Here is an 18329-nt window from a genome sequence, read left to right on the forward strand (position 1 = left end):
GACACCAAAAACAAATGAACGACGAAAAGAATGAATATTCTTGTATTATTTTTTTTAAAAAAATTCAATGATAGGATCATTGTTTAGTCAAAATCAAGAGTTGATAGATCTTGTTTTAATAAGTTTAAAAATTTATCTTGAACAAAAAAAATTCAATTGATTCTTGATATCCTTTTAGCCGCTTAGCGAGAAACGCGTTCTATCGATTAAAATTTACATTTTGAAACCCTTTGATAAATCATTAGGGGCAAATGATGTCGAAACGACTTTGAACAATTGATGGTTTCTAAACACTAAGTGATAAATAGATCATGTTCAACGGATGCGATCGTTCAATAATTAGGGAGGCTCTATCATCGAAACAAAGAGTTGTCAACGAATCGTTTGACTATCAGATAGGGCATTCTAGCTCAACTCTATATAATTATATATAAAATTTAAAGAGGTGGAGAGAGAGGTTTCACTACTCACACACTCGCCTCTCTCTCTTCTCACAGAAGTCCAAGAGGTGGGAAGCCCCTCACCTCTGGGACGCAGCAAAAGGCACATATGCAGCCCGCCAATTTACTGTGGCGTCGTCCACTACTCTTTCTCGTAGGTGCGTCACGAGGTGGGCTAACCTGTCGTGGACCCGTGCAAAAGGCCTATTTGAGTCCCGCCATTTTTCTGTAGCTTTTCATTTAACAAAAACCCAATTCTTCACTTATTCGTAAAAAGGGTTTTTCGCAAAAAAAATTACATAGAACCAACATTTAGTAAAAATAGTTTCAACTGAAAATTAAGTTTTCGGTGTTACTTTTAAACAGATAACCAAACCACCCTCTTGGGTGCGTTTGTTTCGTCGTAAACTATCTTTGAAAAAGAAAATTTCGCGTGGAAAAACTAACAATTTCGGGTTTGTTTGGCCCATAAAAAAATTTTCTCCGAAAATTATTTTTTACAAACAGTTGAGGAAAATGGGCATTTTCGTTTTTTCGCTCGAACGAGCCGTGAAACAAAACTTACGCTCCAAAACTCGCAGAGTTTGGGGGGGGGGGGGCGAAGCCGTGCGTAACCACGAGGCAACACCCCCCTCGGTGGACCTGAGAGTGGGACCTCTCTCTTCCCATTCTTTTCTTATTATATTAGAATTATATACCATATTATATATAAATATATATTTTAAAAAAAAAAATTTATTATATAGATATAATTTATTATATAATATTTTATAATATAAATTTATTTATTAAACGCATAATAAATTTATTTTATAGTAGTAAATATATACTATTATATATTATATTACATAATTAATGTATAATATATTTTAAATATATTTTGTTTATAAATATAAATTATAATACTAATATATGTAATATGATAATTATTATATATAAATAATATATATATCATAAGAAAAAATATATATAATAATTTTTATTTATAAATTTTTCTTTTTTTTTCTTTCAACCAAACAACAATAAAGAAAAACTAATTTTATATTTTTATTTATAAAAATTATTTATTTTTATATAGTATTATATACCGACTATTACATATATTATATTAAATACTTATCAATTTATCATATTATATAATTTTAATATATTTAATTAATAAATATAAATTATAATAATAATATATATAGCCTAATAATTAACATAAATTATAAATAAATAATATATAAAATACATAATAATAATAATAATAATAAAATATACTTTTTCTTTTCGACCATTCAACCAAATAACTATAACTGAAAACTAGTTTTCTTTTTTTCCGATCGAGAAAAGGTATGTTAAAAGCTAATTTTCTTTTCTTTCATTTGGATTTTTTAAATTTCTAACATTTACTATAATTTTATATATAAATTAGTGTTATATATGACATATCATTATACTGGATATAATTTATATATAATATATTGTACTGTAGAAATTTGTAAATAAAATATTTTATAGTGAATATTTTTATATTAGATTATATAAATATAAACATTTATTTTCTATTTCTTTTTATTAAAAATTATATGTTAAAAATAATATTATATTATGTTATATATTTATAATATAATATGATATATAATATTTTATATGGTGTATAGCCGGTTCAGAAAAAAAAAAAGGAAAGAAACAAAGTGGTCCACGACCACTCTAGATAAAGTGGCGATGGACTCAAGAACCGCGATCGAATATAGTTTTTTGAACCGAAAATTATTTTCGGGTCATTTTTACAGGGACCTAAATAAACCTTTAGCTTTATGTGATTTGGTCAATATCTGGATCTCCCCCTTTTTTTTCACTCATTCGGCCAGTGCTTTGTTTTTATTTATTATTTCTGTACCATCATTGATGATATAAACAAGTTTAATTAATTCATACACATATCGAAAATTATTAACAAATTTACTTCATACACATATCGAAAATTATTAACAAATTTATAATTTCTTGATAATCTATAATATAAATATTTTAAAAGATCCACCGGCTTTCACTTTTCCAATTCTCGGATTGTGTGGAAGCTCCTTCGCACAATTAACGAAGTATCAGGGGTAGAAATATATATTTTAGAATTGTAGCAAAACGTGGTCTTTTTTTTCCTTTATCTTTTTCGTGCGGAATCCCGGAATGTTGCGTGCCACGAAAAAGCAGCGAACTTGTCATGAAGCTTTTGTAAGAAATATGTAAGATTAATACATATATAAACTTTTTTTCCCACCAATTTTTGTTTTTTATTTGCCCAATATTTTTTGATTTGATTTTAATAATTTGACTTGTCACATCCGAAAGTTGTACTTTCGTCTACTAATACATTGTGTATGCTCGGTGCAATTCTTATAAAAGACGTTATTTGTTTATTTTAATTAATTCATACGCATATCTAAAATTATTAATAAATTTATTAATTTGTTGATAATTTATAATATAAATATTTTAAAAGATCCACCGGCTTTCACTTTTCTAATTCTTGGACTGTGTAGAAGCTCTTTCGCACAATTAACGAAGTATCAGGGGTAGAAGCATATATTTTAGAGTTGTAGCGAAACGTGGCCCTTATTTTTCCTTCATCTTTTTCGTGCGGAATCCCGGAATGTTGCATGTCACGAAAAAGCAGCGAACTTGTCATGACGCTTCTGTAAAAAATATGTAAGTTTACCGTCAGTTTCTAGCGCAAGTGACAAAAAAATTTGATGATTGATATTTGAGATCCAAATTTAAATTCTAATTAATTTATATTTTCAGCTAAATTTATTTTTAAATAAAATAAACGAAGTGAATAATATGCTATCTTTCTCTCTCAAAAAAAATATAAGATTAATACATATATATATATAAACCTTTTTTTTCCCACAAATTTTATTTTTATTTGCCGAATATTTTTTGATTTGATTTTAATAATTTGACTTGTCACGTCCTAAAGTTGTACTTCCGTCAGCTAATACATTCTGTATGCTAGATGCAATTCTTACAAAAGACGTTACTTGTTTCTTGTTTTTTTTTATTTCTATTTTTTAATCATGCATCAAATTTGAAAGAAAATGCCTCCTTTTTAGATAAATAAAATAAACAAAGTAGTAAGACAGTGCCAAACTAGCTCTTTCAATAACAAAGAAAATAAAAAAAAAAATTAAAGCCAAACGAACTACGCACGTAAATTTAATTTACAGAATGTTTACATATAATTAATCCGCCAACAAATTATCAGCTACAAATTAACTAACTTGCATGCGTGTATATATATAATCTCACTAAAGTAAGGTCACCCGCCCCGGTCACAACGGCACTCAACGGACCCAATCGATCGGACCCGAATCCTTATCCCAACAATTAATGAAAATAAAATGGGGTGGGTTGGTTGTCATAATCTCCAACCGTGCAAAACGCTTTACCAAAATCGTCCCAAAACCTCCACAACCCAACCCCAACCCCCTCCTCTCCCGGCCTTCGCCGGCGGCAACAGCTCCGACCGACATAACGGGCACGTCACCTGGCCCACGTCGATCCATCGGTCAACGCAGCACCGGTGGAATGCATGTCGGCAGTTCGCCAGCTCCCTAACTTCGTCGCCGCACCGCAAACGTTCCAAGCAGAACACGCACCGCTGACCGTCGACGGAGCTCGCGAATTTCACTACGGGGAGGCGGTCTTTGACGAACGAAGGCGCGGGGGCCTCCGGTGCGCCGGAGAGGAGGCGCAGTTGCGGCGGAGGGGAGCGGTAGAGCCCGAAGAAGGAGAGGAGGACGAGGACGGTGTGCCGTACGCGGTCGACGAATTTGACGAAGAGAAGCAAGGGCCGGGGAACGGCCATACAGATGCACACTAAAGGGATTCCCATGAGGAATTATGAGAGATATGTAAATATATATATGTATATATATATCTATCTATGAGAATAAGGATCGAGAATTATAGATAGTTTGAATTGGTGAGGAATTAAGAAGGGGTGTGGGTGGAGAGGGGTTTATATATATGTTATGTTATGTTATGTAGACTTGTGTAGCATGCAATGGGGAAATGCAAGAGAGGTCGTTGAGAAAGCACGTGCCGGTTTCTGAGAGTTTTGGGCGGCTTCTGGTCTTTGAAGGTCCATGGTTTTTAATTAATTGCTATCTCCCCCGCCATCATCCTTTGACCGAACTGATTTAATTGGATTTTTGATAAACGGGTAGTAATTAATGCTACAGTTATTATAAATATGTATGTGCACGGCGAAAATTAGATAAATTAGTTATACTAGTGCATCTAATAAAAGTATTTACTATTTAATTTCTTAACTTTGGATTCATAATAGTATCCCCACTGAATAATAAACCATCAGAATCTAAGGATTAAATATTAAACAGATAGTAATCTAGCCCCGCAAAAATTTATACATTATACATTATCACATAAATACGGTACATATATATAATATGTTGAATGTAAAATAATTAAAATATACTATTTTTGGACGACTTAATTTATAGAGATGAATGCATATTTTACATAATTTCATAGCCATGCATGGGTAATTAGTTCGAATTCCACCGAACTCTGAAAAGTTTTTTCTAATTTTCAAACGCATTTAATAATCCCATGTTTAAATCTTGAATCTATTAACTTTGATACTGCCTTTGCTATTTAATTTGTTGGACTTGATCAAACTGGTAGAGGAACGCAAGAGATCATATGAAGCAGCCACACGCATACATGCATATATAATGAGTGACCCCTTCAACATTACGCCGAACGAACTTATAATTGTGGGACACGTTTTGAACTTGTACAAGATTCCACTTGCCCAAGTCATAAGTATAGGAGGAAATTTAATTTGGCACGTAAATTAAAGTATCTGATAGATAGGATTTGATATGTGCAGTAACTTTTTTTTTTTTCTCCCTTTTAATTAGTTGGGGCCAAACGTGCGTGGATTAATTCCTCTATCGTTCTCCTCCGATTCAAAGTTTGATCCTGTGTCAATGTAGTCGTAGGTTCAACATCCGGATGCCTAGCTATTCATTTATTTATGATTATTTTGTTTAAAATGAGAAAAATTAAAGATAATAGCTATTATTAATTTAACTATTCAATCCTGCATCACCAATCGATCGTTAGCTGCCCATGTTCAATATTTTAGTACCAATATACAATTCTCTTAAAATAAAAGCTTATGTTCAAATTAATTTTAGTACCAATATTTTAGTTCCAGTAAGTACGCCGACGATTATAAAGATTTTGAAAGAATGAGAATATTTCGAATGCGCTCTAAAGATGATCTATTCGCAACAGTAACTTTTTTATTTATTTGCGTGAGACTTTATATTATTTGTACTATGTACTTGTCTTGATGAGCTAGACCGGCAACCAAAAATTAATTATAATTTTACAATTTTATCATTCAATAATTTATATTTTCTTACTAATTGTATTTTTTTATTACTAAAACATAAGTACAATATTTTAAATTTCAAGAGAAAGGATTACAACTCTTGGATCAAAAATTTTGATTCTATAATTTTTTTTTTAAGAGATAGCTAGTATACTACCTGCATCGTTTATTTCATTTAGAAATAAATTTTGCTGAAAATGTGAATCAATTAGAATTCGAATTTGGAATCTCAGATACTAACCACCGAGTCCTTTGCTATTTGCGCTAGGGACGGTCGGTTATAATTCTTTTTGAGTTTGTCTGTACCATTTCTCTTAATATTATAACTACTTATGATCAATTACCCCTCCAATGTATTATTAATTAAATGTCAAATCCTAACTTGACTATAGCAAAAGACAAATTAATAGAGCACTCTACGTGCTCATTTACAATTTGTGCTACTTAATTTATTGTGATAATTGATTTTCTTTTTTTTAATCACACCCTTAGGTTAATTATCATAGGCTTAATTACCTAGCCTTTTTAATTTTTGCCCCAGTAAAAATCGTTCCATGAGATAAGGCGTCCTCCAAAGCTCTAACCACAATAATGTTTTGAACCGTTCGCCGCTCCACTAATTCCATCTTGTTTCTGCTAAGCAACAAAATTATTCTTAGCAAATTTTGAACCAGTCTACTAATTAAATTGATTAGACCGGCCTGATAAAAAGCCAGCGAAATTGGATCAGAATAACAGATGAATAACTAGTTGAACCAGCCGCTAATTAAATTCTGAATAAATTAATAACATTTTCGATTTACTACTACTAGCTCTAATTTCTGAGAAAAAAAGAATAATTCTTTTATTAGCTTCGAGCTAGTGTACGTAACATCGGTTTAGTTTGTTGTCCACATCAGCCCGGCCTGCGACGACGCTGCGTAGATGGATAGACGTCGTCGTCAAAGTCGGTGGCGACACCATCACAAGCGACGTGAAGGGCGCTTCTACCTGAATGCCGACTACAGATTCTTCGAGGCGTACGTCGACGTGGCCCGGCCCAACCGACCAATAGATTGCTCTTCACACGTGAAAATCGTACCGCGCGACATGCGACTGACACGTAAGCATCTCTGTACAAAAATTTCATAAGTAGGAGACCCCTGCGCTTAATTAGCGTTTACCACTATATGGATCAGATTTACTTCTACTACTGCACTTGACTGGAATTGAAAAACTAAAATACTTTAATTTATCTGTGAAATGAAAAACTGCCATTATTTTGAAATCGCCTAAATAATTGATTTTGTTGTTGTTATGGAATCTAAAATGGAAATAGACTCGCAATAATTTTGGTTGAATCTCCGAAAAAATCAAGATCCTAACCAACTATAATAGTCGGACAGCCGAAATTTCTCGTAACAAATGTTAAATTTATAAATATAATTTTAAGCCCGCGCAGTCAAACAAATTTGTTTCTATTATATTCAGCCAAATAAAATATATATAGCTATAACTATTATATTTTTAACTGCCTATGACTATAACTATATTGTATTTATAATTATACCGAAACTGCTGTATGAGCAAGGCTAAATTCTATTCTAACTAAATAGATAATTTTGATTTTTCAAGAGAGAGAGAGAGAGAGAGAGAGAGAGAGAGAATATACTGAAAACTTACCAGCTATTACAGTATATCATTATTTAAGCTCGCGGCAATTATATGTGAGGGTGAATATACTGAAAACTTACCAAATAATGAAGTGTTCACTACATCTCCCGCGAAGATGTGTGACATCAAATGCATTAAAAATAAAAGTGATGGTGTTTTCCAGTAAATTGCTCAGCTCATAGATCACGGAAACAGAGCCCTCTTGTATTATGAAAATGGAGGGGAAATTTTTTTTTAGAAAAAAGTGAAAATAAAGTTAGTCCTCTTGTACTATGAAAATGGAGGGGAAAGTTTTTTTAGAAAAAAGTGAAAATAAAGTTAGTCTTCTTGTATTATGAAAATGGTGAGGACATTTTTTTTAGAAAATAGTGAAAATAAAGTTAGTCCTTTTGTCATTGATAATCTTTGTCAATATAAAAACTTTTTAGTTTCTCTTTAAAGTACAGTTGATATGTCACTTTTAATCCTCAATCCTCAGTAGTTAACTATTTGGAGCCGCCAAAAAATATTTATCGGTCTTAAATCTAGTTTATTTGGTTTAGTTTACCCCGGATACCAATATTATTGCGGAGGTCAACTACTGAGCCAATTTTTTCATGACAAGTTGTAGTAATTCATGCATCATGCATGGTGTTTTGTGGATTGTGGGGAAAAATATTGAGCCAACTAAGATCAACTTTGGGACCTACTAGTTTTGATAATTAGGCTTCATAATAGCATCCAAGTATGTGGTTCAAATGGTTTATCCAGGGACCCCAACAGGACCTAGGTACTTGCTATTTTATGCAGAGACAATTACGTACTAAAAAATTAAAAAATAAAAAGAGAGTCAGAATAAAGAGTGAAATACAAAAGAATTTAGTGAAAGATTTAGAGTTAAAGATAAGAAAAGATATGAAAAAAGATTTGAGAACATGTCATGCTATATATTTTTTTCTCACAGAAAATCTCGTATCTACGATCTTGTTTAACATTAATATGTGAAAAAAAAGACACTTCTGCCTAACAAGTTCTTTGTAATATATTATAGATCCCTCTATCTGTCGCTCTCTAATCTGAGTCCCGAGTTCATTAGGTTCTGATTTAACCTACTTGTTTTTTTTTTTTTTTTTTGAGAGAAGAAGGGAGCAAGTTATTTACTTTATTCAGCTAGAAATATAAAATAACTAGGGCAGGCCTCTAATATGAACTATTAATTAATCTCTTAACCAACTATATTAGGTATGATTGGTTCAAACTTGCTAGCATTTTGCAAACGTTCTTATAAAAATTACTTATCAAACCTACTCTTGAATATTTGAGTTAAAACTATTTTACCTGATCAATCTCTTGACAACATCTTTTTAGAGTTGGTTTTAAGTCCTTTCATTAATCTCTCTTTATTATTATTATTATTATTGTTATTATTATTCTAAAAAATCTGGGTGCAGCTCGGATGGGCCTTCGAAGGAGAGAGTTTGATAAGGGTTGTAAAATGAAAGAAAAGGATGGGAGATTAATGCAATATAGGTTGAAGATTGGGTATGAGGCGGCACGTGCCAGTGCCACGTCTTTGCGAACGGGGTTGCCGTCCAATGGACACATGCCAGATTGTAGGCTGAGGCCTAGGAGGGAAGAAATGGCCCCCTTTAACTCACACGTGCGTAATTGTCGGCCGAGTCCGGGGAGGGCAAGGAACAGTGACATTGGCAATATCTGATAGAGGCTATTTGGCCGCACTGTAGTTTATAGTACTACTATTAAGTTAAGCGCCGTCATCTGAACAGCGTTTCTCGACGGCAATGGTGGAATCACCGTAATTAAGCTTCTGCTTTAGAGATTTGGAATCGCATTTCAATTTTTTACCACAGCAGAAATTTTGAATTTATCAGCTCTTCGAATGTTACATTGAAGGCATCTACGGTTAGAGAACTAAAAATCTTAATGGCATGCTTCAGATGATTTTTAGGGTGCGTTTGGTTCGTATTATGAAAGATTACTAAGAATAAAAGATATCCGAGAATCTTATTCCTATTCATCCTATTACTAAGAATGTAAAATTCCTGTGTTTGGTTCGCACGATAATATTAATTAGCCATGTTATTTAATATTACAAAAAATATATAATTAATTAATTAATTAATTAATTTAATTTTAAATAATGTTATCAAAAGTTTCAGCATCTTTTTAGAAAAAAGGGAGAGAGAGTATAAGTTAGAGAGAGAGCATAATTAAAAACATAGAAAGAAAAATATAGTCGAAATTAGAGAGAGTGAGAGAGTTGAAATTTTAGAAAGAGAGAGAGAGAAAGCTTAGTTTAGAGAGAAAAAAAAATTAAATTTTAGAGAGAAAAATAAATTTAGAGAGAGATAAGGTTAGAGTGTAAAAAAAAATAATATCAATTAGCCGGCGGGTAGGAAGAAAGAAAGAGATTAGACATATTATGATTACCCCAATCCATTAATATGAGAATACCGACCTTCCCCTCAAGAGAATGAGATTAGTACTTTGGGGCGAATCTTATTCCCAAGTGAATCCAATATTACCAACTAGATTACTTAGTGCGTTTAGCCAAACACCATCATATTTTTTTATTCCCATTAGATTACTATGAATCTTTAAAAGATAGCGCGAACCAAACACACCCTTAATGGCATGCTTCAGATAGACAACACAAGTTGTAGAACAAATAAACTTTTCGGAGATTGAAAAGCGCCAAACTAAGAGGGTTCTATGGGCCGTGCTGTGCCGTTCCACAAGTGGTCCCGCCCATTTCATATTCTTAGCCCAAACCCAATCTGAGCCAGTTTCTGAAGTATTGGTTGGGCTCGACATTACTTGGCCCGGCTCGATCCAGAATATTACAACGTTGGAAAAACTCTGGCCCGGACCCAGCTTAGCCCATCAACACCTCTAATTAATTTCAGAAAACTCAGACATGATTTTATCTGTTTTTCAAATAGAGCCTCTACAAGATTCAAGCACCACTACATTAGACTATTATTAAGCTCGAATGATTCCTTCAAATTATACATATACACTTTAACATTGGATTCGCAAATATCTGACGTAACAATTTACGATAGTGATTAGCATTCTGAGAGCAGGTCTCAATGTATATTCAGTGAACAAATGGTTGATATATGACATTTTATATTCTTCTGCGGTAGTCGTACTCAAAGCTAGACAGAAAAATAATCCAGATTGTTCTGATTTCTCATACAGGAATTGGGATTTTTTTAGCATCTTAGTACTACTATTGCCTTTTTTGTCTCTTCCAAATATGATTACAATGCCATTCGATATAAACGTACTGATTCTCTACTCTCGTTGGATAGATTATAATGCACTACAATCCGATGCGAAATGTTGCTCCTTTCAGAGAAATAAATGAGTAAAAAAATACTATTGGCCTTTTTGTTTTTTGTCAACCAAATTGTGTAATTGGTATAATTAACAGGCGATTTCTTGTTTATGAAATACAACAAATATGCAAATTGTAATGTATTGAGTTATGAATCGATGCTAAGCACTTACACAGTGTTCGCTAGTTCTATATAAATGGAGATTTTACAAACCATGATAGACGCATATCATGACATCAACAATGACAATTCAAATTTATGTTAACATAGAGAACATTACATGGTTTAATTCCTTGTCATATGGAAAGAAAATAAGCACTTAAGATTTCTAATCTGCATTAATCGCATCTATCACACTCGTGTCACCATAATAAGTTTGACAATTGAATCCCTTCCACCGAAGGTCGGATAAGTCATCCGGTAGACGCCACTTATTATACGTTAAAGTGTTGTCGATTAATCAATTTTTTCAACAAATTATATTGTCGGTAACTCAGTTTCTTCAAACATTGCATCCACCTAATTCGCCATGTTTGAAATTTGAGCCACTACATACCCTCACTTTAATTGATCTTTTAATGCCGTAGGATTAATATTCCCATAATCTACTAGCATTTTTTTTTTCTAAATTTGAAAGGAATTTTTTTTACGCATATATATATATATATATATATATATATATATATATATATATATATATATATTCATTAAAATCTATTAATGAGGATCATTAATGTACTTCAAGACACAGGGAAAAAAAAATTATTATTTACGGCATACATAGAATGTTGAACAATAAGTCGCCGTATGAATTGGTTAGTACGCAAATAATTAATATGCCTGATTGATGGATGCATCGGGTACTTGGTACCACCGCGAAATAAAAATATCCAATGGAGCATAAGCAAGTGCAATTATGTGATACATGAATTTTGGATGTTTTTTCTAGAAGAACTGTTGAACATTATATTGTATGGCCCAATTATTCGCTATGTCCACTTCCCAAGTTGATAGACATGGAATCTGCACGATAACTAAAACTAAACTAGTAAAAATACTTGGATAAACACTGACGGTCTTTAGCGCATGAGGTAAAAAATTTGGTAATTGAGATTTGAGATTTCAAATTCAAAATTTAATTATTTTTCATCTTTAGCTAAGTTTATTTTTTTTTAAAAATAAACAAAATAGTTAACATATTATCTTTCTCCCTCTCTAAAAAAAAGATAAACTTTTAAAAAAAAGTTAATTGCATATACGTCCTTGCAAACATGATGAATTACAGATATATTCCTGCAAGCTCAGCTTTCATAAATTATTCCTGCAAAAATTCTAAAGTATTCAGATATGTCTCTACCGTTAGGGTACGTTAGAGAAATTTTGTTAACTACAGTTAAAATACTTAACCATGATTAATTAATAATGTGAATTGATAATTTTTCCCTTCTTCTTCTTTCTCTTCCTCTTCCACTTCCTCTCCTGCTTTTTCTTCTTTCTCTTCTTCTCCATATCTTCCTTTTTCTCCTTTTTTTTCTCCTCCTTCGTTGTCATTGTCGTCGATGATCCGATCGTCGTCGCCATCGTGGTGCCCGCATGGGTCGTCATCACGAGCGCCTCCGACGGCATCGGCCGCGCCTTAGCCTTCCGCCCCTTCCTCGTCCTCGTTGGCCGCAACCCCGACAAGCTCCACAAGGTCGCCACCGCCGCCGTCCGTTCCCACAGCCTGAAGAGGAAGAGGAAGAGGAAGATGAAGAAGGCAAGGGCAAAATTATCATTTTACAACTCTACTATTAAAAAATTAACAGCTCTTTAGCAGATCCTAACCAGAGGGATATTCTGAATAAATTAGTACTTTTGCAGGAATAACTTATAAAAATTAAGCTTTGCAGAAATATATCTACAATTCACCATATTTGCAGAGAGAGAGACGTGTATGCAATTAAAAAAATTAATGAAACACATTCTTCGGATAATAATGTTGTAGGGGTAATATGGGTATAGAGACTTGCCAACAAAAGAAAAAGTATTAATTTCTTTAAAACCCTCCGAAAGGTTGTAATTAATTTCCTAAATACTCCTTCAAATTATAAAATATCATTAGTTCCCTTATATAAGCATTAAAGATTTAGAGTTTTGGCTTTGTGTTTGGGGTTTAGAGCAGCATTTGTGGTAGATTTATAGGTTTAGAGAGATATGAATGACAAATTTTTTTTTTTTTGAAAAAATAATATCATGCTATTGATTTCGTTTATTTTTAGAAATAATTTTATTAAAAATATGAAACAACTAGGATTCAAAGTTGGTACCTCATAAATCAATTCCATCAAGCCTCTTACAACTTGCATTAATGTCCGTCGGTATGAATATTAGATTTATATGTTTAGAAGGATAGGAATGATATTTTAAATTTTGAAAGGGTATGCATGATCTCTTAAAGTTTTAGAAGGTAATGTTTGAAATTTACCTAAATAAAATAGAATAAAATCCAAAAACCTTATAAATATTTGCTTTTTAAGTTTACTGCCCTTATCTTTTAAAGCCTCAATTTTGTTCTCTTAAAATTCAATGTTGTAGGACTAAACTCGGTATTGTTATTCATTATTCCGTACATGAATTCTGTAGTATAATCGGATAATTATTAATGTACTCATATTAGCTTTAATAATGGCGAAAAATTGAAAGTTAAAAGTAGTAAATAGACAGTAATCATTTTAAAAAAGTTATCTAATGCGAGATAAAATAGAAAATTTTTAAGCACTTCCATAGTTTTTAAGGATGAGTATGCCTACATACTTATTGGTTATACAATATAATTTATAAACAGAATATTGATGAAATTATAATAATATTGATATATGTAAATACTATAATTCTAAATTCCAAGTGGATGAATTATTTTTTTTTATAAAACAGAAGGGTAAAATAAAAATAAATATTTATTGAAAAATATTCTGTATTTTTATTTAAAAATATTATCAAAACTGTGGATGCTTGCATAAAAACTCTTCTCTTTTTTTTCTTTTTTCCCCCCCTATTAAGTGGAGCTCGAATATACATGTAGCTTCATTGTATCCGGTCCCTCTTTTCTCTTACCTGCCGAGTGAAAAAAATGACAAGAAATGGACTTGATAGCGGAAACCCAGATTCAGAAAAAATTTTAGAATGTGATAAGTTATATTAATAATACAGTGCTTTCAATCAATCAAATAATTTTTTAAAAATTATCTGTCGTCCCAGTATTATTATAAAAAATATTATTATATTTATTAAAAAAAATATAATTAATTTTATTAATAATAATATGGATTAAGATTCAGAGTCTGTAATGATTGAAAGAGACACTCACACGCAACTTATTTTATAAAGTTGACTTCGCTTTTCACAAGTCAAAATAAATAATTAGAGCTTCCCGATGCTATTTTTTATGTGCTAAATGCGGATGTGTCTCCACGCTGTTTTCCTGCGTATGATGTTGACATTCCAATTACCGTGACTTGACCGGTTTAGCTCGGAGGGAATGTCCATTGCTGCGTGCACATGCATGAACTTATCACCTCATTGTAATAAGTATAGGTTAATTAGGAAAATAACATATATTATAATCAATAATTATAGAATAGTATGATAAAAAAAAATAACATTATAGTTGACGGAAATTTAGCAACTTCTATCACTGTTAACAAACTAACGTTTATCAAATTCAATAAAGTTTTTTTTTTTTTTTTTAAGAGAGAGATAGGTTGCACGCTACCTATTTCGTTTATTTTTGATGATCGAGATATTAAAGTTGAAATTCAGTCTAACATATGCGCGCTATATATACCATTCAAAAAGTTCATATATAAAAAATTATTAAGTTATAAAAATCTATTATTAAGAATTAAATAGTCTCAAAAATTAAAATTTATGACATTTTGGTATATAGAGCTTCTAAGTATATAAGAATATATGTATTCAGAAGTGCTTTTTTTAAAAAAAAAAATTTTGAGAGAAAGAAAGTATGCTATCCATTTCAATCATTATTTTGTTAGAAATTAAAGCAATTAGAAATGCAAAGCACGCAACTAAAGTTCGAACTTAGAACATGAGATACTAACCATTAGACTTTTGTCATTTGCGCCACTTCTGCAAGTGGAGGAATAAAACTCAATCTTCATTACTTCCGATGTTTGTTTGGTATAAATAAAAATAATAATAATATAACTCAAGTTACATTAGACATCCACTTCACCTATTTTTGACTTTTCCCTCTAGAGTACCGAACTTAAGTTCCACCACCTTTTCTAAAAAATTTATTAAATATTTACAATGGACTAAGATTACTTTTAGGGTGTATTTGGTTCGGGTTATTTGCAACGACCCGACCTGCCAGCAATAATAACTCGTTGGGCCCAACCACTGGCTCAAAATGCTTAAGCCCAGTTATTATTACTAGCGTGTAGGCCTCATATAAACTGATCGGAATCAGTATCCCATCCGATGTGAGACTATTGGGGGCGTTACATTATCAACCTACACCAAAACTATATATTTAGGGAATTTAATTATTCAATATGTTAGATTTTGTTGGGATAAGTTTACCACTATATTTAATTAGCAAGTAACGAAATCTATTTACTTATATCAAAATAAATAATAAATTTTAAAAAAAATTAATTTTACCGACATCAACCTACACTAAAACAAATAAAAAAAATGATTAAATTTAACATTCAAGCCAGCCATATGAATTATATCAAAACAAAAAATAAAAAAATAATTATGCCTCAGAAAAATTCAAATACTATTGAATTTGAATTATGTTGAATCTTGAGATTCTTCCATCTAAACGCCCCTTAGTGAAAGTGTTGAATTTTGGTACTAAAGCCCTGTTTGGCCAAGCTATTGCAAAGTGATTTTCAGCTGAAAATCACTTTTAGGCCAAGCTAGAGTGTTTGGTAAAGGTATTTAGAAATTTGATTCTGTTTCCTAAAAGCTGAAAACTGATTCTTCAACCTTCAAAAACAGAAGCTGAAAAAACCTGTTTTTTCAAAACGTACAGATTCCCGCACAAACTGTTTCACAACTTAATTTTTTTTTACTAAAATACCGAAATTACCTTTAAACAAACATTACAATTTTATCATATTCTTTTATAATTAATAATATATCTCTCATTACTCTCCCATTACTCTCACAGCCAACTCCCACTCCTACTCCCAAATAAAAAAAAAAATCACTCTCCTCTCCTCTCTTCTTCATCTAATCACTCTCCTCTCCTCCCCTCTCTTCTTCATCTCTCTCCCTTTTTCCTCTCCGGCGACGCCTTTTCTACCGGCAAATTTCTTCTCCGGCGAACCTCCAAGGTACTCCCTTCTTTTTTCTTTTTTTTTTTTTTCCAAGAAGAGTATTTTTTTTTCATACAGATTATGTCTCTCCCTCTCTTGATTTCTCTCCCTAATCCGCGCCTGGCCCCAGATTATCTCTCTCCCTCTCTTGATTACTCTCTTGATTTGCCAAACAGGTTTCTAAAATCACTTCAGTACAATTACTTTTCTATCAGACTCAGCCAAACGCTCTACAGCTTTTAACAAAAATCACTTTTCTAAACCAAAATTACTTTTTTAGAAATCACTTTTTCAATAGTTAGGCTAAACAGGCCCTAAGATTGGCACGGGCGTGCGGGGTGCATGAAATGAACTTACACGTACACCGCGCGCGGTGGCAATAATTTCTCCGCACCACAAATGAACAGAGACATGTGCAGCATGTGACGCTGTGGAAACTTCGGCTTGCAGTTATCCGATCACATCGTCGTCGTCACGCCGAGACGATAAGTTTCCGCGTGCTCGCCTTAAGCTAAGCCCGAAAACGTGCTGGCGTACGTTACATGACTCGCGCGCACCCCTATCCACTACGGAAGAAATTCAAGGCACCCACGTGGTAGAAAAAAGAATATCTCGACGTAACCTTCCACCTCTAGCTAGCTCTGTCGGCAAAGATATCACGTCTTCACCGCTACAGCTTCACGCAGATAAGAATGGATGATATAAAGTTCATCGTCTTCATCGACAAATTAATATGCATGTGTGTTATCCAAGAGAAATAGCAGAACATTTGTACGTACGAGGAGAAAGACATTCGCTTGCATAAAAAATTTCTGCTTATAGAACAATTTGATTATTATCTATTTATATCAGGATACTTTTGAAATTCTCAACAATTAGAACTCGCCGTAGCTCCCAAATTAATTATTGGGCAGGAGAAAGACATTGAATTTACACAAAACAATATTTCCTTCTATATGTTATTGACAGATTGAAAAGTACGTATGTATTATTTTTCAAGTCATACGAATGAAGCGATTAAAGCATCTATATTATATATATGCCAATATATCAACAATTTATAATATCAATATTTTCGAGAATTTGCACAGTAGCATTCGTTGTAGGGAGAGTACTCGTCAAATTCAGTTAAATCATAGATTTTTTAAAAAAAACTATATTTTATAAACTTATATGATCCATATGTACTATCTAAAATTTCACAAATTAGAAATCATAATTTTCAGTAAATCTTTTGTAATGAATGAAATTTGTTTGATATCTTGTGCAACTATATTGATACCTAAATGATATATTCGAAAAATTTTGATATCTTATATATTGAAAATTTACAGAGAGATCGCAATTGATGGTAGACATTTAGAGTTGAGACGTTTATAGTCGGAAAATACAGTTCAACTCACCGCTAATATCATGTTAGATTTTATTGGGTTTTAGTGATTTAAAACTTTATTAGTCTCTTGGGCAGGCTAATACTTAATGGGCATTTTCTGGAAACCCAACTAAAATTTTCATATACGAGGTTTAGTCCCACATTGGAAGCTAAAAAGTTGTTGTTGGTATTTATATATCTATTTATTCTCAACCTAGTTATTTGGGAGAAAATGAAAGTTATGCTATCATTTAAGCGCGCGCACGCACGGTCCATACACCCGATTTATTTTATTTTATAATTTTAGACTTATCTTGATCTACACGAAATTAACGCATTGAAGCAAGATTCTCGCCTTTGTTATATATAATGGAGAAGATTGCATGAGTTCAACTTCAACAACCTGGTTATATATATTGGAGAAGGCCTTTGTTATATATATTGGAGAAAATTGCGTGAGTTCAACTTCAACAACCTAGTTATATATATTAGAGAAGGTTGCGTAAGTTCAACAAGTATATATATTGGAGAAGGTTGTATGAGTTCAACAAGAACCCCAGCATACCTAAGAGTTAAATCTTACCTCGCCTTTTCTTGCTTTCTCGCCATTGATTTTCGCGGAGCTTTCTTTGCTGAATCTGAAGCTTGTTAGGTTCGTCTTGCGCCACTTTGAAAGCGTAGGGATGGAATGTAGTCGTTGTATTGCTGAAAGTAATTGCCGGAAAGTCTCGCACGTGGAGGAACAATTTTGCTTTTAAAACAATGTTCTGCACATTTCGA

The 18329-nt window shown here is 32.4% G+C and overlaps 2 protein-coding genes and 1 long non-coding RNA gene across 3 annotated transcripts; 1 reads left to right on the forward strand and 2 right to left on the reverse strand.

Moving 5' to 3' along the window:
• LOC109707255 (E3 ubiquitin-protein ligase RHA1B-like) lies at nt 3561-4525 on the reverse strand. The gene has a single exon (XM_020228401.1). The coding sequence runs from the start codon at nt 4318-4320 to the stop codon at nt 3871-3873; it is 450 nt and encodes a 149-aa protein (XP_020083990.1). The 5' UTR covers nt 4321-4525; the 3' UTR covers nt 3561-3870.
• LOC109707840 lies at nt 11840-18329 on the reverse strand. Its single transcript, XM_020229367.1, has 3 exons — nt 18133-18329; nt 12322-12573; nt 11840-11873 (listed from the first exon to the last, which is right to left on the reverse strand). The coding sequence occupies exons 1-3, from the start codon at nt 18156-18158 to the stop codon at nt 11840-11842; spliced, it is 312 nt and encodes a 103-aa protein (XP_020084956.1). The 5' UTR covers nt 18159-18329.
• LOC109708048 lies at nt 15995-17080 on the forward strand. The gene is made up of 2 exons (XR_002215643.1): nt 15995-16195; nt 16354-17080. It is a non-coding gene; the product is annotated as an uncharacterized LOC109708048 (long non-coding RNA).

The sequence above is a fragment of the Ananas comosus genome, linkage group 3 (assembly GCF_001540865.1).
Source record: "Ananas comosus cultivar F153 linkage group 3, ASM154086v1, whole genome shotgun sequence".
Classification (NCBI taxonomy): Eukaryota; Viridiplantae; Streptophyta; class Magnoliopsida; order Poales; family Bromeliaceae; genus Ananas; species Ananas comosus.

Coding starts and splice junctions, on each gene's coding strand:
- LOC109707255 (XM_020228401.1), bottom strand. CDS start 4,320: ATGGGAATCCCTTTAGTGTGCATCTGTATGGCCGTTCCCCGGCCCTTG.
- LOC109707840 (XM_020229367.1), bottom strand. CDS start 18,158: ATGGCGAGAAAGCAAGAAAAGGCGAG. Junction 12,574..18,132: donor AGAAAGCAAGAAAAGGCGAG/GTAAGATTTAAC, acceptor CTTCCTCTTCAG/GCTGTGGGAACGGACGGCGG. Junction 11,874..12,321: donor AAGAAAAAGCAGGAGAGGAA/GTGGAAGAGGAA, acceptor GTTATCGTGCAG/ATTCCATGTCTATCAACTTG.